Source organism: Hippocampus guttulatus, chromosome 9 (genome assembly GCF_054856545.1).
Source record: "Hippocampus guttulatus isolate MCC_2025c chromosome 9, RoL_Hgut_1.0, whole genome shotgun sequence".
Lineage (NCBI taxonomy): Eukaryota > Metazoa > Chordata > Actinopteri > Syngnathiformes > Syngnathidae > Hippocampus > Hippocampus guttulatus.
The window spans coordinates 22,302,365-22,323,904 of record NC_141269.1 but is presented as its reverse complement, the minus strand read 5'-3'; the positions used below and the strand labels follow the sequence as shown (position 1 = coordinate 22,323,904).

General features: G+C 45.1%; 2 protein-coding genes across 2 annotated transcripts in view; one reads left to right on the top strand and one right to left on the bottom strand.

Annotated features, from left to right (window-relative positions):
* Nucleotides 1-5,537, top strand: part of LOC147200761 (uncharacterized) — a 30,418-nt gene extending 24,881 nt beyond the window's left edge. The window contains exons 46-52 of the mRNA XM_086119446.1: nt 78-224; nt 414-563; nt 2,714-2,863; nt 2,956-3,105; nt 3,186-3,266; nt 4,701-4,745; nt 5,132-5,537. Of these exons, the coding sequence (XP_085975572.1) occupies nt 78-224; nt 414-563; nt 2,714-2,863; nt 2,956-3,105; nt 3,186-3,266; nt 4,701-4,745; nt 5,132-5,181 (773 nt within the window). The 3' untranslated portion in view covers nt 5,182-5,537. The remainder of the gene's footprint in view (nt 1-77; nt 225-413; nt 564-2,713; nt 2,864-2,955; nt 3,106-3,185; nt 3,267-4,700; nt 4,746-5,131) is intronic.
* Nucleotides 5,538-5,623: 86 nt separating this feature from the next.
* Nucleotides 5,624-21,540, bottom strand: part of LOC147200760 (STE20-like serine/threonine-protein kinase) — a 29,918-nt gene continuing 14,001 nt past the window's right edge. Inside the window, exons 11-18 of the mRNA XM_086119438.1 lie at nt 21,389-21,512; nt 16,797-16,976; nt 15,218-15,347; nt 13,818-13,942; nt 13,528-13,719; nt 9,009-9,134; nt 8,821-8,934; nt 5,624-7,219 (exon numbers count right to left, since the gene is read on the bottom strand). Coding sequence (XP_085975564.1) covers nt 7,073-7,219; nt 8,821-8,934; nt 9,009-9,134; nt 13,528-13,719; nt 13,818-13,942; nt 15,218-15,347; nt 16,797-16,976; nt 21,389-21,512 — 1,138 coding nt within the window. The 3' untranslated portion in view covers nt 5,624-7,072. The remainder of the gene's footprint in view (nt 7,220-8,820; nt 8,935-9,008; nt 9,135-13,527; nt 13,720-13,817; nt 13,943-15,217; nt 15,348-16,796; nt 16,977-21,388; nt 21,513-21,540) is intronic.

The window sequence follows — 21,540 nt, the reverse complement described above, 5'->3', positions numbered from 1 at the left end:
ACATCACGTCATGTACGATACGATGGAATGAAATTATTTTCATGTCTATTGGTCTCGTCAACTCTGTCCGCATGCAGCCCAGGGCCTGCTCCGGGATGTTGGGAGGGAATCTGGTGGTGCTGTCCAAGGGCCTCCGGGACCTCCTGGTCCTCCGGGAACTCCTGGATACAGCCAATGGTTTAGTTCTCAAGATAATGTTGTGGATGTGGTGGCGTACCTCAAATGTGAGTCAACAGATGTCGTCCCCCCCCACCTCCAATTTTGATGCAAAATAACAAGGCTCTTTCCGCTGGGATTTCCATCAAACTTGAGGATGTTTTACGTAAAATACTGTTGTAGTCGAGAAAAAGATGGGAACCGCAGCATTCCACTCAAGGGTGCTTTGTCAAACCGTCTGGACATGTAATCCACAGCCCAAGGTCTGCTCTATGACTCTGGGAGAGATCAATATGGCCATGCTGGGCAGGGAGTCAGAGGACCACCTGGGCCTCCTGGACCTCCAGGGTCCATGCTTTGGCTTGGCACTCATGGGAACGCAACAGATCTGGTGGAATACATAAGATGTAAGTGGATTGTGACTGATCAATCAGCCATCTTGTTACCTCTGCGTCGCGTCCTAGACGCATAATTTTCGCGTGGGACGCACATTTCCAAATAATGTGCGTTTTTGGGACGCAAGGAAATTTCTCAGTCAAAAAAATAATTGTAATAAAAATAAAAAATAAAAACTTCGGCAGGCCAGAGGATTTCACGGTAACTGTCGTTACCGGTAGCGTGTCGTTTCCGTGGCGTCATTTTGACGGTACCGAAAAATCGTTTAACCATAAAAGTCACCACACACGAGTTGACTGTACGCGATCGAATCTCTCCAGTGTGATCAACGCGATTTCACTGCGCCTGTGTGTGTTTGTGGTGTGGTGTGTGAGTGTGTTTCCTCTAATTTACTTCGCGCGGATGAAAGTTTGAGATGGCGGCGAAAAAACTCACAAAGGACTACTAATTACGACATTTAAGAAATGGGAATGCCAGTCTGATTTTTCGTATGAATCGTCCAAAGGGCGTATCACTAAACTCACCTGTGACGTATGCACAGAACACGAGAGCAAGATACGACGAGAGGCGCAATTACGAGGCAAGTTGGTCATTAGATCTATAGGCTAATTGCTATGAAAAATATTATGAAACAGTAGTGGTTAATCTATAATTTACTGGTTGTAGCATGGTAACTTTATGAATAAAACATTCGTCACAAGGTGTAGCAATGCTAATGTTAACTGTTGGTAGAACTCATGATGACGTGTGTTAGATTATTTCGTCAAACTGATAGTAGATTACACATGCATCGTTTTGGGAAGAGGATCTCAAGCCACATCAATACTTATCTGTCTTAATGATTAACAGTAAATTAATCTTTGCAGTGTGAGATTGGAAAAAAATACTCAGATTTTGTGGTATGCTGTATTAATGATGCCATATGAGTACATCATATTTTGATCCATTTATTTTTTAAAGTACACGGCTGCTGATGTAATGTTCATTGTTAATGCATAGTTTTCAAACATTTACCCTTGAAACATTATACTTTTGAGCATAATCAGAATTCTTGATTATGAATATCAGTGAAGATAAAAAAATGGGTTCCCATGATGAACGTTTACGGAACCCAAAATTACGTAGTTACCGTGGTTTCCCATTGGGTAACCGTGAATTTCCGAAATCCTCAGGCCTGCTACTGAATTATTAAATTTTTTGCAGGATTTGTTTATAATTGTATGTATATGTTGTTGTTTGTGTTATTATCATATGCAATTGAAGAAGTAGACCATTTCAGAATTCGAAATTTGGGACTCATACTTTTATGATCAGCGAGTGCCTGGGACTCGCTGGCGGTAAACTGTAAAATTAGGCGTAGAAAAAAAGTAGTGTGTTTCCGGTAACCCGGCTGACCGAGAATTTCTACGTCGAAAAAAAACTTTACGGTCGGCATTTTTTTTCAAACAACCCTCTACATTTTTGTGTGGAGGGTTTACATCGGTGCAAACTCTCGCGATATTCAAGTTGAGCGGGTGCGTCGTTTGCCCTGTCGTCTGTCAACAACGTTGAAACATGGTGGCGGCCGCGATCTGCGACGACAGTTTAAACTGCGTTTTCTGTGTTACAGTTGCATGCTCGCACCGTAATGTTAAGAAAATAGCATCCATTGATGTATCGAAAAAAAAATCTGCGAACTATTTGATGAACACCACGGGCCGAGTAAACACCGAGGGCGGAGGAGGACGTCGGCGGAGGCGGCGGCTCGCCCCGGCCCCCCGAGTCCGGAGCGGGGAGAAAACTAAATAGGTGGCGGCGGCGCCGGCCGCGCAGCGGCGGGTTTAATGTCTTCTTGTTTTATGTTTTATGGTTATTTTGTTTACATTTTTGATGGGAAAAAAAAGATTAAAAAAAAAAAACTTTGTCCGACCTACCGACCCTATGCTGAAATTTCATGTTACCGGAAACACACTATCTTTTTTGTTTGGCCTTATCACTGTCAATGCTTTGTTCAAGCCTTCTGCGGTCGTTTGTGTGGCACACATTAAACAGCAGGCCGCATGTATTTTATGCTCGTCATGACTAACGAAGTAATAAAGTCATAGAAGTCAAGCCTCAGCAAGTTTTATTAGATACAATTTCATCTTCACGATACACCAAAACCACTTTCTCTCTCTTTCAGCTAACGGTGTGTTACACGACATCATCAGGGACTACAGCAATCACATCTTCCAAGGACCCCAAGGCCCACCTGGTCCTCCAGGTGGGCCGGGCCACAGTCAAGGCTTTGGTTTCAGTGGGAATTACACACATCTTGTGGAATACCTCCAATGTAAGAAATCCCATGCCGACCATTGGCAAATGATGTGAAAACAATGAATGCCAAACATTGACATTTTCCACGGCAATCAACTGTTTTTGTAGCACACGGTCTGATTGGTGACAGTAGATGGAGCAGCTATGACCGCACTGCTCAAGGACCACCAGGACTGCCCGGGCCTCCAGGAGCTCCCGGATACAGCCGAGTGTTTGGCTCCCAAGAAAATGTCACTGATTTAGTGGAATTCATCAGAGGTAAATGATTGCTTTTCTTCAATGCAAGAACTGAATGATATTCAAGCGCAAAACTTGACACTTGCGCATTTCTCCTACAGTACACGGTGCCATTGTCGGAGCACCAGGGAGAACAGGACAAAAAGGGGAAATAGGATTTCCAGGCCCTAAAGGAGACAGAGGTACACATTTGATTCCAAAATAATGATGCACTACTTTCTCCGTAGTTACCATTAAGAAAGTAGTTTTTATAGTAAGATTAAATATGTTCTGGGATTGACTGCTGACCAGGCCTGGGCCCCAAAGTCAGCTGGGAAAACTCCAGCTCTGCTTCTTGAGCCACAAGCACATTAGAAATGTATTAAACATGTCATCATGGAAAAGTGAACTTTTTGTTCACAATGAATGTGCACTGCGCAGTTATACTGCAGTGATTCAACAAAGCATGAAATGATGAGTTAGAACTCAAAACCTTGCCTTGTAGGCCACATTTTCGTGTTTCAGACTGCTGCTTCCAGTTTTCTCTGCAGTCATACTCAGGCAGAAAACAAAAACACACCTTGTTCTCCGTTCACGTTTGTCGTAGTTTTTTTTTTTCTTTTTTTGTGGGAGTCCCTAACTTTTCGCATAAGACCAGAATGTCTAATCAAAATAGTACCCAAAAAGCTATTGTAGTGTTTGAAATACAGTCAATTACAGCCTATTGTCATCCAAACAGAAAATGCCGCTCATGTTTCTGGGCTTCTTGAAAGTACTGCCCCTTTTTCAGGGTCTTCCTCATCCCGGAAAATCATTATGGCCTATAGCGCTCCTTCTCAAATAGTGGGGTGCAATGCTGCAGGCTTTTTGCCATATGAAAATAAATTGTAATTACACATCCACTACAGTAGGTGGCATTAGTGCGCTCATTGTTGGCGTGTGCGCAGGGAGCATTGTAGTGAAGGGTTTTGTTTTTCTTTCGCGTATTGTGCATGCACCACACAGCATGGAACAGGAGATTTGTGGAGCATTCGGAAAAATCAGAGCATCAGGCAGGATGAATGGAAACTGAACAAGCAGTTGTGGTGGGCTGGCGGGGGATTTAAACAAACTCATTCATCATTTTTGTACCGCATTCACAACTCGGGTTGCCAAGTTATTACGTTTTTCTGACATTGGTGGATGTTTAGTGGCGTCACAGAAAGAGCCACTGTAGCTAATCTTTACAGTCGTGTCGCTACTCACAACAACAGCAAAAAAAAAAAAAAAAAAAATCATTCATGGAAGGGGAGCGCACTCTGCCTCTCAAAACAGTCCCACTCTCATTCGTGTTGCGTCGTGAAAGAAGTGAATTTCCCAATCTACCCATGAAGTGCAGTGAACAAATCTGAGAAACCATGGAAAAATAGTTCAATGAAAACAAAGGTGGCGAGAGATGGAGACAGAGAGACAAATGATCACAATCAAATGGTTCAATGACTCAGGTCAAAAAATGAGTTGGCGGGGGAGGGGGCAGGAACTGTCTTTTCCGGTAGAACAGAAAATAATTGGGAAGCACTGGAAGTCCTGTTGGGACACCAAATGACTATTAACGGTCTGAATTGTCACCTCTAATGACTGGATTTGTATGGGTACAGGTGACCGTGGTTATCCAGGCCAGCAAGGACCCAAGGGAGAAAAAGGTGAGTGATTGGCATTTGTGACATCCAATTGTCATATCCTCCCAACTATTATTATGGCTGAGTTTTGACTTCAGTGAACCTCATACACCAATACATACTACATACTACATACATATGGACAACATACAACTCCAAAATTTAAGTGTCGATATACCGTGGTTGCATCTGACTTTGTTCTTACTCTTAATTCATCATCAATTTCAGTACTTATTTTTTAAAAAATGAAAACATTTAATTTCGTGAAATGTACACGGCACAGTTGCAGTATAAGAGGACGTTCATGATCAATGTGCTCTTTCTCATCTTGCTGCCTTTATTGATTCAAAGTGAAGACATTTTCACATCCGACTGCAAACTTGATCTGACATAAAGTCTTGCTTTTTCAGGCGACAACTCAGTGATTTCAAGGAGAGCAAAGAGGCATGTTGTGGTCTGAGTCACATGACTATGGGGATGAAAGTGCGCCATTGTTTTCATGTACGTTTGTTTGTTTTGCCACAGCAAATGTATGCTACATTTTCTTTTTTTTCCCATTACTGTATCCGCTTTGCTGTAGGAATTGTACCGAATGACTTTCAAACCAATAGCCCAAGCTTTTTAATGTGACTTTACATGTGTCAATTTAGACACAGCGATGCAATGAAACAAACTGGTGTTATCATTTTCAGAGTGTGTATATATGTTGTACTTATGTGCAGTTGAATGTAGCTTTTGATTACGTAATTTAGAGGACCAACTTTACAAAGCTGGGGTTTACGTACGGGTTTCACACACGCGTACACACTGTGAGGTTATTGACTTTCACATATACAGTAGTAGGTGAAACTATATTGCCGTTCTTTTTCAAGGAAGAAATTCAAAGCAAGAATAAGCAGAGCTGTATTCCAGTGGAAACTTTATTTACAGAAAAAGGGAAATCTACATGATTCAGGCCAAATGAAAACTGAACTATTTTTAAAATGAATTATTTTGATAGGAATAATTAAATTGACATTACAACAAAATGAATTTACCGACTCAAGAATTGATTTCACAATGACAGTTTTAAGTTGTTCTGAAATGCTCAGCAGTAGCAAAATGAGCAAAATAAGCATGTGGCAGGATTTATTGAATAGCAATACTACTGAGTTGTAATCTTGTAAAAAGGTGCACAGCACTCCACTTTTATTTTTGTGCCTTACTATTAAATACCTTCAGTAACACTTCATAGAAAGATAACAAGAAATGAGCTGATAAATCAAGAAAGCCTAAACCAGTCAGGCCCACATTTTCCTTGAACTTCATTCGATATGAATGTCATAGCAGAGTTACCAAAAAGCAAACAAACATGAAAAGAGCTCAGCTTTTGTTTCTTTTAATCCAAAGACAATTTATGCATTCAGGATGCATAACACCCCCCCCCCCCAAAAAGAATCCAAAGTCTAAGCAGATGGTGATTCACTCACACCTGATAATGAAACGTTTTATTTGGAGACTTGATTCTTTGACAAACTAAGTAAACTCATGGGCGAATGCTGTTGCTGCTCAACATGTACATATAATAAATTGATGCATTTTGTCTTTGTCCCTGAATAATGATAATTTTTAGCCATAACTGAATAATGGGAAAATGCTGACTGACTTACTGGTGAATAAATGCTGGTTTATTGCTAAAATACAGGAGTGCCATCATTTATTGGACATGAGCTGAAGAAGAAGAATGTCTCCCTCCACTGTCTCTACTGTTTTGCATAACTAAAAAGAATGGCACCACCCATTTACTGCTCAATTCTCATACCTTGAGACAGGATGGGATTCGGGGGGGGGGGGGCATTTTGAGCAAAGCGCTCAATTGGTAGAACTAGATACCCCAGATAAGGTTTTAAAATAGGGATACAGTATGTAATAGAATTTAGTGTATCATCATTGATTCAAGACAGAAATCTTTTGATTTCGTCCAAATTTTTAACAATTAATGTTGCAGGAATCTGTTTGAGTGATTTCCAAATTGTATAAGTGTGTTTGTGCAAAAGTCGAAACCAGAAAAAAATAAAAATAAAACAAAGGAGCAGCACAACATACCATAACGCCTGCAAATTCCAATTTTACAGGCTCTGGACTGTTTGTGAAAATAATTTCAACCCAAGAATGTCAGCCAATAAGTTACTGCGCCTGAATGACTGAGTTGGCAGATGGGGAAATAAAATGCGATATAAATAGCTGCAGGAAAAGAGTGGTGTTCTGAGAGGAAAAACTTGGTCCATCCTCTGCCGGTGGCTCAAGTAGGAGAGGAAGGCACAGGCCCACCTGCATCAGTCCATCTGCTGTGTGGACAGTGGCGGGTCGGCCTAGAATCCAGTGGACTGGACGCTGGGGATTGGGTAGAACTTGGAAATGCGACTCTGTGCGGAGGGGTTAAGGCACTCAGACTCTCCGCTCATCTTAAAAAACATTTCCTGTTCCTGCAACTTCCTGGCAAACTCTTCTTCCAAGGCCTGTGGGCCGCAAGAGGAAAAACAACAACGTACAGTCATTCTTGTGCATGTCAATAGATGCTGCATAAGGTCTACATTTTGGGTGGTGGCATCTTATAATTCATCATCATATCGATGTACCGGTATATCACAATGAAATTCATATTTCTCAATTTCACACTCAGTGTATAAATATTATTGGAGCCTAATAAGGCTGAAATGTATAACCGGAGTGTCAACATTTCTTTGGATTTTCATTTTTTAACTTCTCCTCCTTGCTGTTCTTTGGATTTTGTTTGTTCTTTGTTACTTGTTGAACGGGTATTAATGTTAGTGTATACGTCTGAATACTGCATATATATTGAATATATCTTCCCTCGCAGGATTCATAGTTTGTCTCTACCTACTCTATCGTTACCTCCATGTGTGGTACAGTCAAACCTCGGTTTTCGAATGTCTCGGTTTTCGACCAAAACATTTCGAGTTTTTTATGCCTCGGGTGACGAACAAATTTTGGTTCTCGAACAAACTGAGCACACTTGAATGCACCATTTGACTCCTCTCGCCTTCCTTACGCAAGGAAGTGATGCTTCCTCGGGTAGACGAGGAAGTGACGCTTCCTCGTGTTGCTTTCCATTGGCGTGGTTTCGGTTTTCGAACAGCCTTCTGGAACGGATTATGGACGAAAACCGAGGTTTGACTGTATTTCCAATTTCCCGACTTGAATGCATTACGTGTAGCATTCAGGGCATCCAGACAGTATTCACAGCACTTTATTTTTCCTCACATTTCCCACAATTTTATGCACAACACCCCACGATGATAATGAGACTAAAATGGTTTTAAAATTTGAAAGACTTAGAAGTATATACAAATGTGGAAACACTTGTTCATACCCTCCGCTAATAAAAGAGAGACCTCCCCTGCCCCCCAAAGGTCACTCAAATGACCACAACACAAAAAAGGCATTGTCTATTTATCGGGTCCTTTTCAGTCAATAGTTCATTACTTTTGTCAGCGTTGAACATCTTTCTGTGACCACTACAGCTTAATTTGAATTCAGTTGATTGGACATGATTTAGAAAGGCACACACTTGACCTGTCTATTTCAGGTCCCACAGTTGACAGCGCATGTCCAAGCACAGGCCAAGCATGAAGTCAATGGTAAAGTTTATAGACCTCCAAGACCGAACTGTCTTGAGGCATATACCTGGAAAAGGATACGGAAAAATCTAAATTTTTCTTGAAAGTCTAATAAAACCAAAGCAGCCTTCATCCAAATTATGGAGGCCTGATTATTTGGTTATGTCTGATTATGAATGGAAGAAGTTCATCATTACCTTCCTCAACATTGTCTCCCATCGAAACTCTGCTTAACTCTTTTTTTATTAAAAAAACAAAATCCGTATTCCATATTATCCATTACTGGGTGCCGTGTGTAGAACTTTGATGAAGAAAATGCATTCCGTTTTGGATTGGTGGTGTCATAATGTGGGAAAATTGAGGTGCTCTGAATACTTTTAGGATGCACTTTGCAATGTTAGAAAATCTGAAGCCTCAACATCTGACTTTTTTTTTTTTTTTTTTTTTAAAGTAAAATGATCACCAGGGGCAAGCGTCACCTTCTTTCTGGGCCGTAGCTTCTCTCTCCATTCTTTCAGCTCCACGATATGCTCCTCATCCAGCTCCTTCAGCTTCTGCGTCTCGTGTTCGATCAGCAGATGACACTTCTCGTTCTGTGAACACAGAAGGCGTCAATGTATAATTGTGTCAATATTTGCACAAGGAAAAAAATCAAAACAATCCATACTTGCAACTGCTGTAGCTCTCTTATGTTGGCATCACACTGCAGCTGTAAGTCTCGCATCTGGTTTTCATGTTTCTGATGCTGGTGGAGTCGCTCGTTCTTTTGTCTCTTTTCTTCTTGAACTGCAAACTGAAAACGTGACACTACACTTTATTGCAGGAGTCGGGAACCTATGGCTCGCGAGCCAGGTGTACATCTTTTAATGATTGCATCCGGCTCGCAGATAATACAAAATATTCTCGCTGGTTTAATCCATCCATCGATTCTTCACTGCTCACGTCCTGTTCAGCAGCAATTTTCATTGGATGATCCTGGCCTACATTGGCCATTGCTGGGTAAATCAGCCCGCTCGGTCATTAGCTCAAAGCTAATCCTTCGATGAATAAGATGGCGAAAAGAAAAAAAGATGACGAGTAAGGTACACTTCAGGACGAATGGAGCAAGGGATTCGCCTTTGTGGAGAGAACAGGTTCTGCGGTGTATCGAATTTGCAATGACAAAATACCATCGATGAAACTGTCGAATGTGAAGCGGCACTTTGACATGCGCAATGCTATGTTCAAAATACCCTGCGGGAGACTCCTGAAAGGAAGCGTGCAAGCGAGCCTGCAGCAACTCCGCGTATGGACCCGGCAAGCTGACGATAATTCCGCTAGTTTTGCTGGATCTTTAGCAATCGTGAGGAACGGAAAACCATCCATCCATCCATTTTCTGAACCGCTTGATCCTCACTAGGTTCGCGGGGGGTGCTGGAGCCTATCCCAGCTGTCTTCGGGCAGTGGGCGGGGGACACCCTGAATCGGTTGCCAGCCAATCGCAGGGCACACAGAGACGAACAACCATCCACGCTCACATTCACACCTAGGGACAATTTAAAGTGTTCAATCAGCCTGCCATGCATGTTTTTGGAATGTGGGAGGAAACCGGAGTACCCGGAGAAAACCCACGCAGGCCCGGGGAGAACATGCAAACTCCACACAGGGAGGCCGGAGCTGGAATTGAACCCGGTACCTCTGCACTGCGAAGTCGACGTGCTAGCCACTGGACTACCGGGCCGCCCCAGGAACGGAAAACCATTCACATTAATGGTGAGTATTATAACAAAATTATTTAAAAGAATACATTCAGAGGCTTATTATACCGACATTTTGTTGAATGAGAGAGAGAGAGAGAGAGACACTTTGAAGATATGGCTTGGTCTGAAACACGATCAATAACATAACACGACACGCCCAGTGGCTATGATGTATTTGCTAGCATGTCAAAGCCATGTGGTAAGCAAAGAGTTTTGTTGGATGCACAGATTAGCGTGAGCTAACAGCTTTGACTTCTGACTCATACTTCATAGACACACAGTCGTTTGAGAAGCGGTGCCTCCCAAAAGAAAAACCATCACCCCACACAACTCAGTACTCTTCTTCACACTCGACTGAGAGTAGAAGCCACTTGAGTCGAAGGGCTTTGTCAGAAAGTCAAATCTCCTCACCTTCACGCCACCTTTGGTTCACCATTGTTGGAATATGTCATCAGGTCAAAGACAAATGAAAACGGTACTTCCTTTCGAACGTAGGAAAGGACATCTGATGTCATTGCACGACGGCAAGTACTGCCAAGCTTTGCCTCTAGCTGTCTCTAGCTTTGCCTTACTTGCAAGATATTTGCCTCATAATAAAACACAAGAGGTGTCTTTTACAAGAATTCCCATTTTTGTAATAGGATATTCTGTCCCTTTGCCATGGATTGCATGTACCTCCCCGGTGATTTTGCTTGTCGGTTCGCCCCCCCCACCCCTGAATTTTTTAAAGGAAACAAGTCTCAAGCTTATTTTCATTTATGGTCCTTACTCAAAATAATATCCCTCGCAAAAGTTTCTGCATTTGACAATATTTACATGGAGACTTGTTGATCAGCTCTATGTAGACACGTGCCAAGTGGTGACAGCGACAGCTCTGACAAAGGCTGGAGTGACAGGTGAAACTGTTGGCAAGGTAAGTTTTTTCTTTTTACTTTACCCCCCCCCCCCCAATTGTCAGAAGATAAGCAACATAAAGCCGAGTTGGTGTGGAAAACTCAACTATTTACGCCTCAAGTTGGAGCCACGCCCCAACCACGAATGATGTCATCATGGTTGTTCAGATGCCTTTGCAGAGAGGCCTCTGTCTGTCAACGGCAGTCGTTGGGTGGTTACACTGCACTCGAGCGCATATACCAGATTGCTTTTCTGTATTGCTCCATGTACAGCACTTTGTATGCAGCGATGGCTGTTTGAAAGTGCTCTATAAATACAGTTGACTTGACTTCTGTGAAGAGGATATCTGGTCTATGGTGTGTACCAGCCTCAGGGTGTTCCCAAGATTGAAGTGCACAGAAATGTTTTGTTCATCGAACATCCAAACCTGATACACGTTGAATGACAATATTGCATCTTGCTCTTGTTCCTTCTGGAACTTTTCACAAATAACTCAAGTTATGTTCCTTTGGTGCACTTCCAGCCCCATCTGGTGGTGAGTTGATTGGTGCAGTTTAATTTGAATTTGGAATGTTTCGGTTCCTCCACAAATTGACTCAATTCACAAAGTGTCTGTGCATTAGCAAGTGCCTCAATATTAAGTGTTCTCAGCCGAACGCAGCCTAGTGAACGACATTGACCAGGCTATGAGCCAATAGAGTACTTGACAATAAAATTCCAATCCGAATTCTTTGTCACTACTGTTATTTACAGTATACTGTGCTATACAGTATAGTGAGCTTTTTCTATGCTGCTAACTTCCCCGCAATATTATGATGATTATCGGACCGAGGTTCATATTGGGATCATGTATCGTGACATTTGAATATCGTTTACAGCCCTACAAATGGCCAGCTGGGGTACAGTGGTTTCGTGTCGCGAGCCTCCCTTGTGTGCCCAGGTGCTCTCTTTCTCTTTACCCAAACTGCACATTATCTTATTCTGATAACGTGCAGTTCGGATTTCAGTGAGTGGTGTGAGTCTAAGACCGGGTATGGGTCCGTGTGTGGGGGTTTTCTGTCAACCCCAATATGGAATAGTCTCCAAAGTGGACATCACAGTCCAAAAAACAAAATGTTTTTGACATCCTGATGCAGGAGTTTGATGTTATTGCACACTGTATTCATGTGCTCATTGAAGGCTTCCACGTCTTGGCTCGAAATTATGTCAACCACACATCTGTACAATTGTTTGCTGAAAGGAGTTCAGAGCCCTCATTTCCGGTGAACATTTTTAAAGACAAAACCATGGCTGCGCTACGGACTTCCTGGTGTCCCCAATTACAGTAACCTCGTAAATGGAGGACAAGGAATGGAGGATTGGTTGAACTTCTTTTCAAACATATCTGCAGCTGCCATAACGCAACTGGGCATTATTCTGTATTGTCTGGAGTCTAATGTGCAGTTGGTTTTAATTCCCCGCTCATCACTATTCATCACAAGAATGCAAGGAGAAAAAAAATATCGATGGACGAATGATTTACGGGGGACGAGGATTTCAAGGAAAACCTTGCCTCAGCCACAAACTACTCTCCTTGTTGTATGAATTGATGATGAAACTTGCCAAGATGACAAGCGAAACATCTTCTCAGACAACTGTAACAATCCAGCTACAATCGATCTAATGCACTGAGAATGAAATGACCTGGATGAATGAGAATATTCAGAGGCCTGTTGCTTTAATATCGCTGCTGAAAAAGATTATAGGCAGCCCGGTAATCGACTGGTTAGCGCGTTGAACTCACAGTGCAGAGGTCATGGGTTCGATCCCGGTTCCGGCCTTCCTGTGTGGAGTTTACATGTTCTCTCCGGGCCTGCGTGGGTTTTCTCCGGGTACTCCGGTTTCCTCCCACATTCCAAAAACTTGCATGGCATGCTGATTGAAAACTCAAAATTGTCCCTGTGTGTGAGTGTGAGTGCGGATGGTTGTTCGTCTGTGTGTGCCCTGCGATTGGCTGGCAACCCGTTCAGGGTGTCCCCCGCCTACTGCCCCAAGACAGCTAGGATAGGCTCCAAGTACCGCCCACGACCCTTGTGAGGATAAAGCGGATCACAAAATGGATGGATGGAAAAACATTGTGGGTAAGATTTCTCATTTTCTTTTGTAATGGGCGGTCAAGCGTAACCTTTGCGAAAGGTGACTTAAAGGTTGTGTCGAGTTACCTTTCCAAAGCATTTAAAGAATTCGAACAACCTGCCAAATGTTTCCGGTTCATCTCACTCAGATAGGAGAGGAAAGTTCCTTGGCCAAAACGAGAATCCAAAGAGGGCCTAAGGCTCAGGCTCAGCCCCTGGTTGTCATGGTAACAAGAGCCGGACAACCAATTGGAGCGGCAGTACATGAGGCAGGGTATACAGTTGCTCACTAATTTCAGCAGGACAAGAAAAAATCATTTCGATCTTTGAGGTATAATGACCAAATCACGTCCCAGATGGGCTAGTCAAGCCTCCACCTGCAAACTGTTTTTGTTTTTTTTGAGTGACTATAATACTGTTTAGTCAAAATTGTTGTTACCTGTTTGACCTTCTCTCTCTCCTGCTCCAGGGTGAGAGCAGCTGCAGTTATGCGAAGACTTTTCTTGAACATGGCCATACGCGTCTTAGCCTCACTGCGCTGTATCTTTGGCAGCCTGGCTCTTTCCTGAGTCTGCTTGTTCTTCATCTCTTCAATCAGTCGCTGGTTATAACGCTGCATTTGCTCCATCTCCTGCAAGGGAAGAAATAAAGTGGTGTCAGGCTCCGCTGTAGAACAAACATCAAGCCATTACTTGGAAAAACCAGTGCGAGTGGGACAACGAGGCACACTTTTTCATGTCTTTTCAGCAGCTGGTGACGTTGCATGAAGTATTGGTCTTTCAGCTGCTGCTTGAACAGCTGGTGTTTCTCCTGCAGATGACGCTCTTCCAGCTCCCACATGGCAGCCTCCCTTGCTGCGTGCAGAAAGGCACAAAAGTGCAAAGGTTTGAGCAAAAAAGTGTGCAGAAGACCCACTGGCAGCGTGAATGGAGAGCCAAATCTTATCTGATTTCAGATGGCATGCAGTGGAGCAGCGAGAGTGAATGGCAGTCAAGTTAAGCGGTTCACGCAGCTATCCAGAGCTCATTTCCTAGTCAACACCCTATTCACAATTGCCCGGTGAATGATTGATGGTCAGTCCAAAACCGCACCTCTTAGACTAAGTCAACCGGGATAGACTCCAGCTTCCCTGTGATTTGCACAGAATAAATGGTATTGAAAATGAATGTAGGTGCTTGCCTTGCGTGCAGAAGATTTGGTACTCTGAAGTCACCTTTTCTCCCTGTGAAAGTGGCATGTAATCGCTCTTAACCTCTGTTCCAGGTTCCCATGACTTGGTTCAGCAGGTATTTCTCAGAATGGTTTTTGTGTGCATACCAAGTCCCATCCATCCATCCATTTTCCGATCCACTCATTCTCACAAGGGTCGCGGAGGGTGCTGCAGCCTATCCCAGCCGTCTTCGGGCAGTAGGCGGGGGACACCCTGAACCGGTTGCCAGCCAATCGCAGGGCACACACAGGCGAACCACCATCCACGCTCACACTCACACCTAGGGACAATTTAGAGTGTTCAATCAGCCTGCCATGCATGTTTTTGGAACGTGGGAGGAAACCGGAGTACCCGGAGAAAACCCACTCAGGCCCGGGGAGAACATGAAAACTCCACGCAGGGAGGCCGCAGCTGGAATTGAACCTCTGCAGTGTGAGGTCAACGCGCTAACCACTGGACCACCGGGCCATACCAAGTCCCATGCGTGCTTAATATGTAATAACAAGATGCTGTTCACAAAATCGAAGAGCAAAGGAGGGGTGGCACCCGGTTAGCAAGAATGTGGTCAGAGTACTGTGGTCCTCCTCCACTGAGAGAGGGATTACTGCTTATCTAACTTGAAGAAAATGTCACAGAAAATGTCAGAAATCACAGTGAATGCTGGAGAGGAGCTTCTCCAAGTTTAATTCTCTATTTTGAGCTCATTTGTTGAAATGTAATTCTGATGGAAAAAAATGTGTTGATGGATTTTGTTTCTAAATTTAGAAACAAATGACACCCGTAGTTAGACAATGAATTTCTGTCCTCTTTTCCTGGATGTTGGCATGGAGCAACTATGGGGAAAAAAATCATGATCTTCCTTCTCCTTGGATCTGGCATGAAAACCACACAATCAGACAGAAGTGACACTTCTCATTACCTCTTAGAAGCTGCTGCTTGTGGTTGAGGCAGTCTCTCTCGATGGTGGCCAGCTCATGTTTGTGCTGCTGGATAATTTTCTTCAGAGCGCTGTCAAGATCCTGCTGCTGCTTCTGAAGAAACTCTTGCTCCTATGTGAAGGTATGAAATTAACTAAATATTGTTCATTATGCTGCCACGTGCCTAATGTAACCCTTGAGTTGAAAATGCCAACGATTCTTAAAAAGATACACGTGAAAGGTGAAAAAGGAACGGAAATGTGAAAGTAAACCGAGATTCGAATGAGACAGATCATTCTGTCAATTACAATGTGTATTCACACACACACACACACACACACACACACACACACACACACACACACGCACACACACACTCACACAAAGATGGGAGTAAACAGGACAATTTGAGCGAATGCAATTGATTTTCAAGAATAACCTGCTTGCACTGTACTCTGGTTCCTACATGAATACTGTAATACACAATAACTACATTTTTGGGACGCATTGACAACTTTTGTTGACTGACAGCCTCCCGAAGAACCTTCCCTGGAATTCAACTACGTTCATATTGAAAACTGAGATTAAGCTTGGAATTCTGTGCATGCACATGGTAACAAGCCCATCAAAGCCACAATGGAATATATTCTCAGTTCGAACGAGGATGCATTCAAATCAAAATGTACACAGGTGAGTTCACTTCCATCTTGTACAGGAGCGGTACCCAGGGCATATATGGGTTATGAATGTATTTTATTATATAAAGTGGATGTCTATTTACAGTATATACAACAATATACAGTTTCATGAGGTAGAATACTTTATTTTCTCTTCATTTTAAGCAATTTAGCAAGCGCTAAAAGCTTATTGGTCCTCTCTGTCTTTTTCCACTCTCTTTTTAGCCAACTCCTCTTGTTTTTACACATGCTCCAGGCTTTTGAAAAGCGCTTGAGATCGAGTAGTTACTTTTCAGTAGAAATGTCTGTTTTTGGTGTTTCACCGAGGTTGCGTGACTCTGTAAAGCTTTCCATCCTCTCGATCCGTATATAATGACATCGTCACACACTGTACACAGAGCTTTACCGGCGACATCGAGCTTTTTCATGAAATCCGACACAAGAACAATGGTTCCTCTTTACTGTTTCCTACTGGGGACACCGTCAGCTTTCTAACCAAACAGTCCCATCGAAACATGTTTTTCAGATCTGCATCTATCTAATGCACTTTAGCTCCGTCGCGAGTCTCGATAACATTCGGCATTCGCGAGAAAGGGGTTTAGGAAGGTGAACGCGGATTGGTTGCGATTTGCATTTTCAAAATGGATGCTTGCAAACGTTACTTGTAAACATTACGAGTCCTGAATCTGCTGAAGACAAGTCCGGACCCCCCCGCCCCCCAGATTTTTTACGGATTTGGAACAATATAAAATAGGTCCATTTTGACTGCCAAAACACGGAAAAATCTCATCCCTGACCAAGTGATGGTGTAGAGTGACTTAACACCTGCAAATCATGGCGTGGATATGTCCAATAAAAACTACACACAAGAACTGCAGCAGAGTAACCTAGACAAGACACTGACCTCCTTTTTACGGTTTTTCAGCACGCTCTGATACTTGGACAACTCTTTGTCCTGCTCAGATTTGATGCGTTTGGCCTCATCCCTCAGTCGGTTGGTGTGTTCCTGTTCCAACCTCTCTATGGTCTGCTTCTGCTGCCGCTCTAGGTTCTCTACCTCCTGGTCATACTGACGCTTTTTACTCTGGAAGCACACAAGACAAAGAGAAAAAAAAATCGAATCAAATGAAGGAAGCATGCAAAATACAGCGGGTATAGTGTATGCTCGGGGTGGCACGGTACAGGTTAACCACAGTTCGGTGCATTGGTGAGTGCGTTTTGAATAAAAACAACATGTTTTTTATCTCTTAAAATGATCTATCCATCCATCCATCTTCTACCGCTTCTACCGGCTGGGTCGCGGGGGCAATAGCTTTAGCAGGGAAGCCCAGACTTCCCTCTCCCTAGCTACTTCTTCCAGCTCTCCCCGGGGGATCCCGAGGCGTTCCCAGGCCAGCTGGGTGACATAGTCTCTCCAACGTGTCCTGGGTCTTCCTCGGGGTATCCTCCCGGTGGGACATGCCCGGAACACCTCACCAGGGAGGCGTTCAGGAGGCATCCGAATCAGATGTCCAAGCCACCTCATCTGGCTCCTCTCGATGTGGAGGAGAAGCGGCTCGACTCTGAGCCCCTCCCGGATGACCGAGCTTCTCACCTTATCTCTAAGGGAGAGCCCGGACACCCTGCGGAGAAAACTCATTTCGGCCGCTTGTATCCGGGATCTCGTTCTTTCGGTCATGACCCATAGCTCGTGACCATAGATGAGGGTTGGAACGTAGATCGACCGGTAAATTGAGAGGTTCGCCCTTTGGCTCAGCTCCTTCTTCACCACGACAGACCGATACAACGTCCGCATCACAGCAGACACTGCACCAATCCGCCTGTCAATCTCTCGCTCCCCCCTGCCCTCACTCGTGAACAAGACCCCAAGATACTTAAACTGCTCCACTTGGGGCAAGATCTCCCCCCCGACCCAGAGGGGGTACTCCACCCTTTTCCGACTGAGGACCATGGTTTCAGATTTGGAGGTGCTGATCTTCATCCCAACCGCTTCACACTCGGCTGCGAAACGCTCCAGTGAGAGTTGGAGAGCCCTGTTTGAAGGAGCCAACAGCACCACATCATCTGCAAAAAGCAGGGATGCAATACTGAGGCCACCAAAACGGACCCCCTCAACGCTTCGGCTGCGCCTAGAAATTCTGTCCATAAAAGATATGAACAGAATCGGCGACAAAGGGCAGCCTTGGCGGAGTCCTACCCTCACTGGAAACGATTCAGACTTACTGCCGGCAATGCGAACCAAACTCTGACATCGGTGGTATAGTGACCGAACAGCCCGTATCAGGGGGTTCGGTACCCCATACCCACGAAGCACCCCCCACAGAACTCCCAGAGGGACACGGTCAAACGCCTTCTCCAAGTCCACAAAACACATGTAGACTGGTTGGGCGAATTCCCACATACCCTCGAGGACCCTGCTAAGGGTGTAGAGCTGGTCCACTGTTCTACGGCCGGGACGAAAACCACACTGCTCCTCCTCAATCTGAGGCTCGACTTCCTGACGGACCCTCCTCTCCAGCACCCCTGAATAGACCTTACCAGGGAGGCTGAGGAGTGTGATCCTTCTGTAGTTGGAACACACCCTCCGGTCCCCCTTTTTAAAAAGAGGGACTACCAACCCGGTCTGCCAATCCAGAGGCACTCTCCCCGTTGACCACGCAATGTTGCAGAGGCGTGTCAACCAGGACAGCCCCACAACATCCAGAGCCTTGAGGAACTCCGGGCGGATCTCATCCACCCCTGGGGCCTTGCCACCGAGGAGCTTTTTAACCACATCGGTGACTTCAACCACAGAGATAGGAGAGCCCACCTCAGGGTCCTCAGACTCTGCTTACCCCAAGGAAGACGTGTTGGTGGAGTTGAGGAGGTCTTCGAAGTACTCTGCCCACCGGTTCACAACGCCCCGAGTCGAAGTCAGCAGCGCCCCATCCGCACTGTACACAGTGTTAGTGGTGCACTGCTTCCCCCTCCTGAGACGTCGGATGGTGGACCAGAATTTCCTCGAAGCCGTCCGGAAGTCGGCTTCCATGGCCTCACCGAACTCTTCCCACGCTCTGGTTTTTGCCTCGGCGAACACCGAAGCTGCGTTCCGCTTGGCCAGTCGATACCCGTCAGCTGCCTCTGGGGTCCCACAGGCCATAAAGGCTCGATAGGACTCCTTTTTCAGCTTGACGGCATCCCTTACTGCTGGTGTCCACCAGCGAGTACGGGGGTTGCCGCCACGACAGGCACCAACCACCTTACGGCCACAACTCAGATTGGCCGCCTCAACAATAGAGGCACGGAACATGGTCCACTCTGACTCAATGCCCCCCGCCTCCCCCGGAACATGGGAAAAGCTCTGTCGGAGGTGGGAGTTGAAACTCCTTCTGACAGGGGATTCCGCCAGACGCTCCCAACAAACCCTCACAATACGTTTGGGTCTGCCAGGATGGACTGGCATCTTCCCCCACCATCGGAGCCTACTCACCACCAGGTGGTGATCAGTTGACAGCTCCGCCCCTCTCTTCACCCGAGTGTCCAAAACATGCGGCCGCAAATCCGATGATACAACCACAAAGTCGATCATCGAACTACGGCCTAGGGTGTCCTGGTGCCAAGTGCACATATGGACACCCTTATGTTTGAACAAGGTGTTCGTTATGGACAGTCCGTGACGAGCACAGAAGTCCAATAACAAAACACCACTCGAGTTCTGATTGGGGGGGCCGTTCCTCCCAATCACGCCCCTCCAGGTCTCACTGTCATTGCCCACGTGAGCATTGAAGTCCCCCAGCAGAACAAGGGAGTCCCCAGCAGGAGTACTCTCCAGCACACCCTCCAAGGACTCCAAAAAGGGTGGGTATGCTGAGCTGCTGTTTGGTGCATATGCACAAACAACAGTCAGGACCCGTCCCCCCACCCGAGGGCGGAGGGAGGCAACCCTCTCGTCTACCGGTGTGAACCCCAATGTACAGGCACTGAGCCGGGGGGCAATGAGTATGCCCACACCTGCTCTGCGCCTCTCACCGTGAGCAACTCCAGAGTGGAAGAGAGTCCAACCCCTCTCGAGAGAACTGGTACCAGAACCCAGGCTGTGTGTGGAGGCAAGTCCGACTATATCCAGTCAGAACTTCTCTGCCTCACACACTAGCTCGGGCTCCTTCCCTGCCAGAGAGGTGACATTCCATGTCCCAAGAGCTAGCTTCTGCAGCCGAGGATCGGACCGCCAGGGTCCCCGCCTTTGGCTGCCGCCCAGCTCACATTGCACCCGACCCCTTTGACCCCTCCCACGGGTGGTGAGACCATGAGAAGGGGGACCCACGTTGCCTCTTCGGGCTGAGCCCGGCCGGGCCCCATGGGTGTAGGCCGGCCACCAGGCGCTCGCCAACGAGCCCCACCTCCAGGCCTGGCTCCAGAAGGGGGCCCCGGTGACCCGCGTCCGGGCAAGGGAAACTGAGTGCCATTGATTTTATTGATCATAAGGGGTTTTATGAGTCGTGCTTTGTCTGACCTCACCTAGGACCTGTTTGCCATGGGTGACCCTGCCAGGGGCATAAAGCCCCAGACAACTTAGCTCCTAGGATCATTGGGACACACAAACCCCTCCACCACGGTAAGGTGACGGCTCACGGAGGGGTTAAAATGATCTTTTTATTTTAATTTCAATCAAGTTAACCGTTATTTAAATTAAAGCTCAACAATTGTGGATTTTTTTTCTTAAAATTTGTGATTGCGATGTAATATGTGATTCTTTTTTTCCCCCAAGACTCTTTTCAATTAATTTTTTAACAAACAAACAATTCATTCATCTTTATTATGGATTTTTTGAAGCTGGTACCAATTTGTGGTTCCCAAAAAAATAAAAATAAATAAAAAATACCAATTGCCAAAAGCATGGTTAAGACAAAACTAAGGAAAAAGGCGACAAGCGCGACTTCTAAGGATATTTCGCCCCTTGTCGATGTGAGCCGATGAGGTTTGTGTACGTTTTGTTGAATCAACTGTCTTCATCACTTTTGTTTTTCATTTATTGTTTTGTAATGCCATTTGTATTTACGTCAAGGAATAACCCAGTATATTTATGGACTTTGTGTCGTGCTTTATGCGACATCCTGGGGAGCTACATATGAATGAATATTCTGATTTCTTGGACGTAGTATTTGAAAGGTTCTGTAAAGCGCTTTGTTACAGCTGAAGCAGTTGTGAAGGCTCTATATAAATAAGGCTGTATTGTATAGTATTCACTTTTGCATAGCTTCATCTAGTGGATGCAAAACACAACTGTAGTCAGGGCTCTATATAAATAAAGCTGTATTGTATTCCCTTTAGCGTAGCTCCATCTAGTGGATCCAACCACAGCCACTATTAAAGCTTCTATTCTATGCGCCTTATAATGCAGCACACTCTATATATGAAAACAGTTTTAAAATAGGCCAAAAACTACTTGAATGGGTGGTATAGCGAGCATGTGAAAGATGAATGGCAATACAGCAGGGGAATACTGTAGTAACTCACCGTGGTCTCCTGCTCAAAGCGGCGATAAATCTGCTCTTTCTGCTGGTGTAGCTTATTGCTGAGTTGCTGCTGGGACCTCTGCTCCTCCTTCTGCAGGAGACGCAACTCCCTTAGTTCCTGGCGCCTGGCAAAGTGGAGGAAGATAGGGGAGA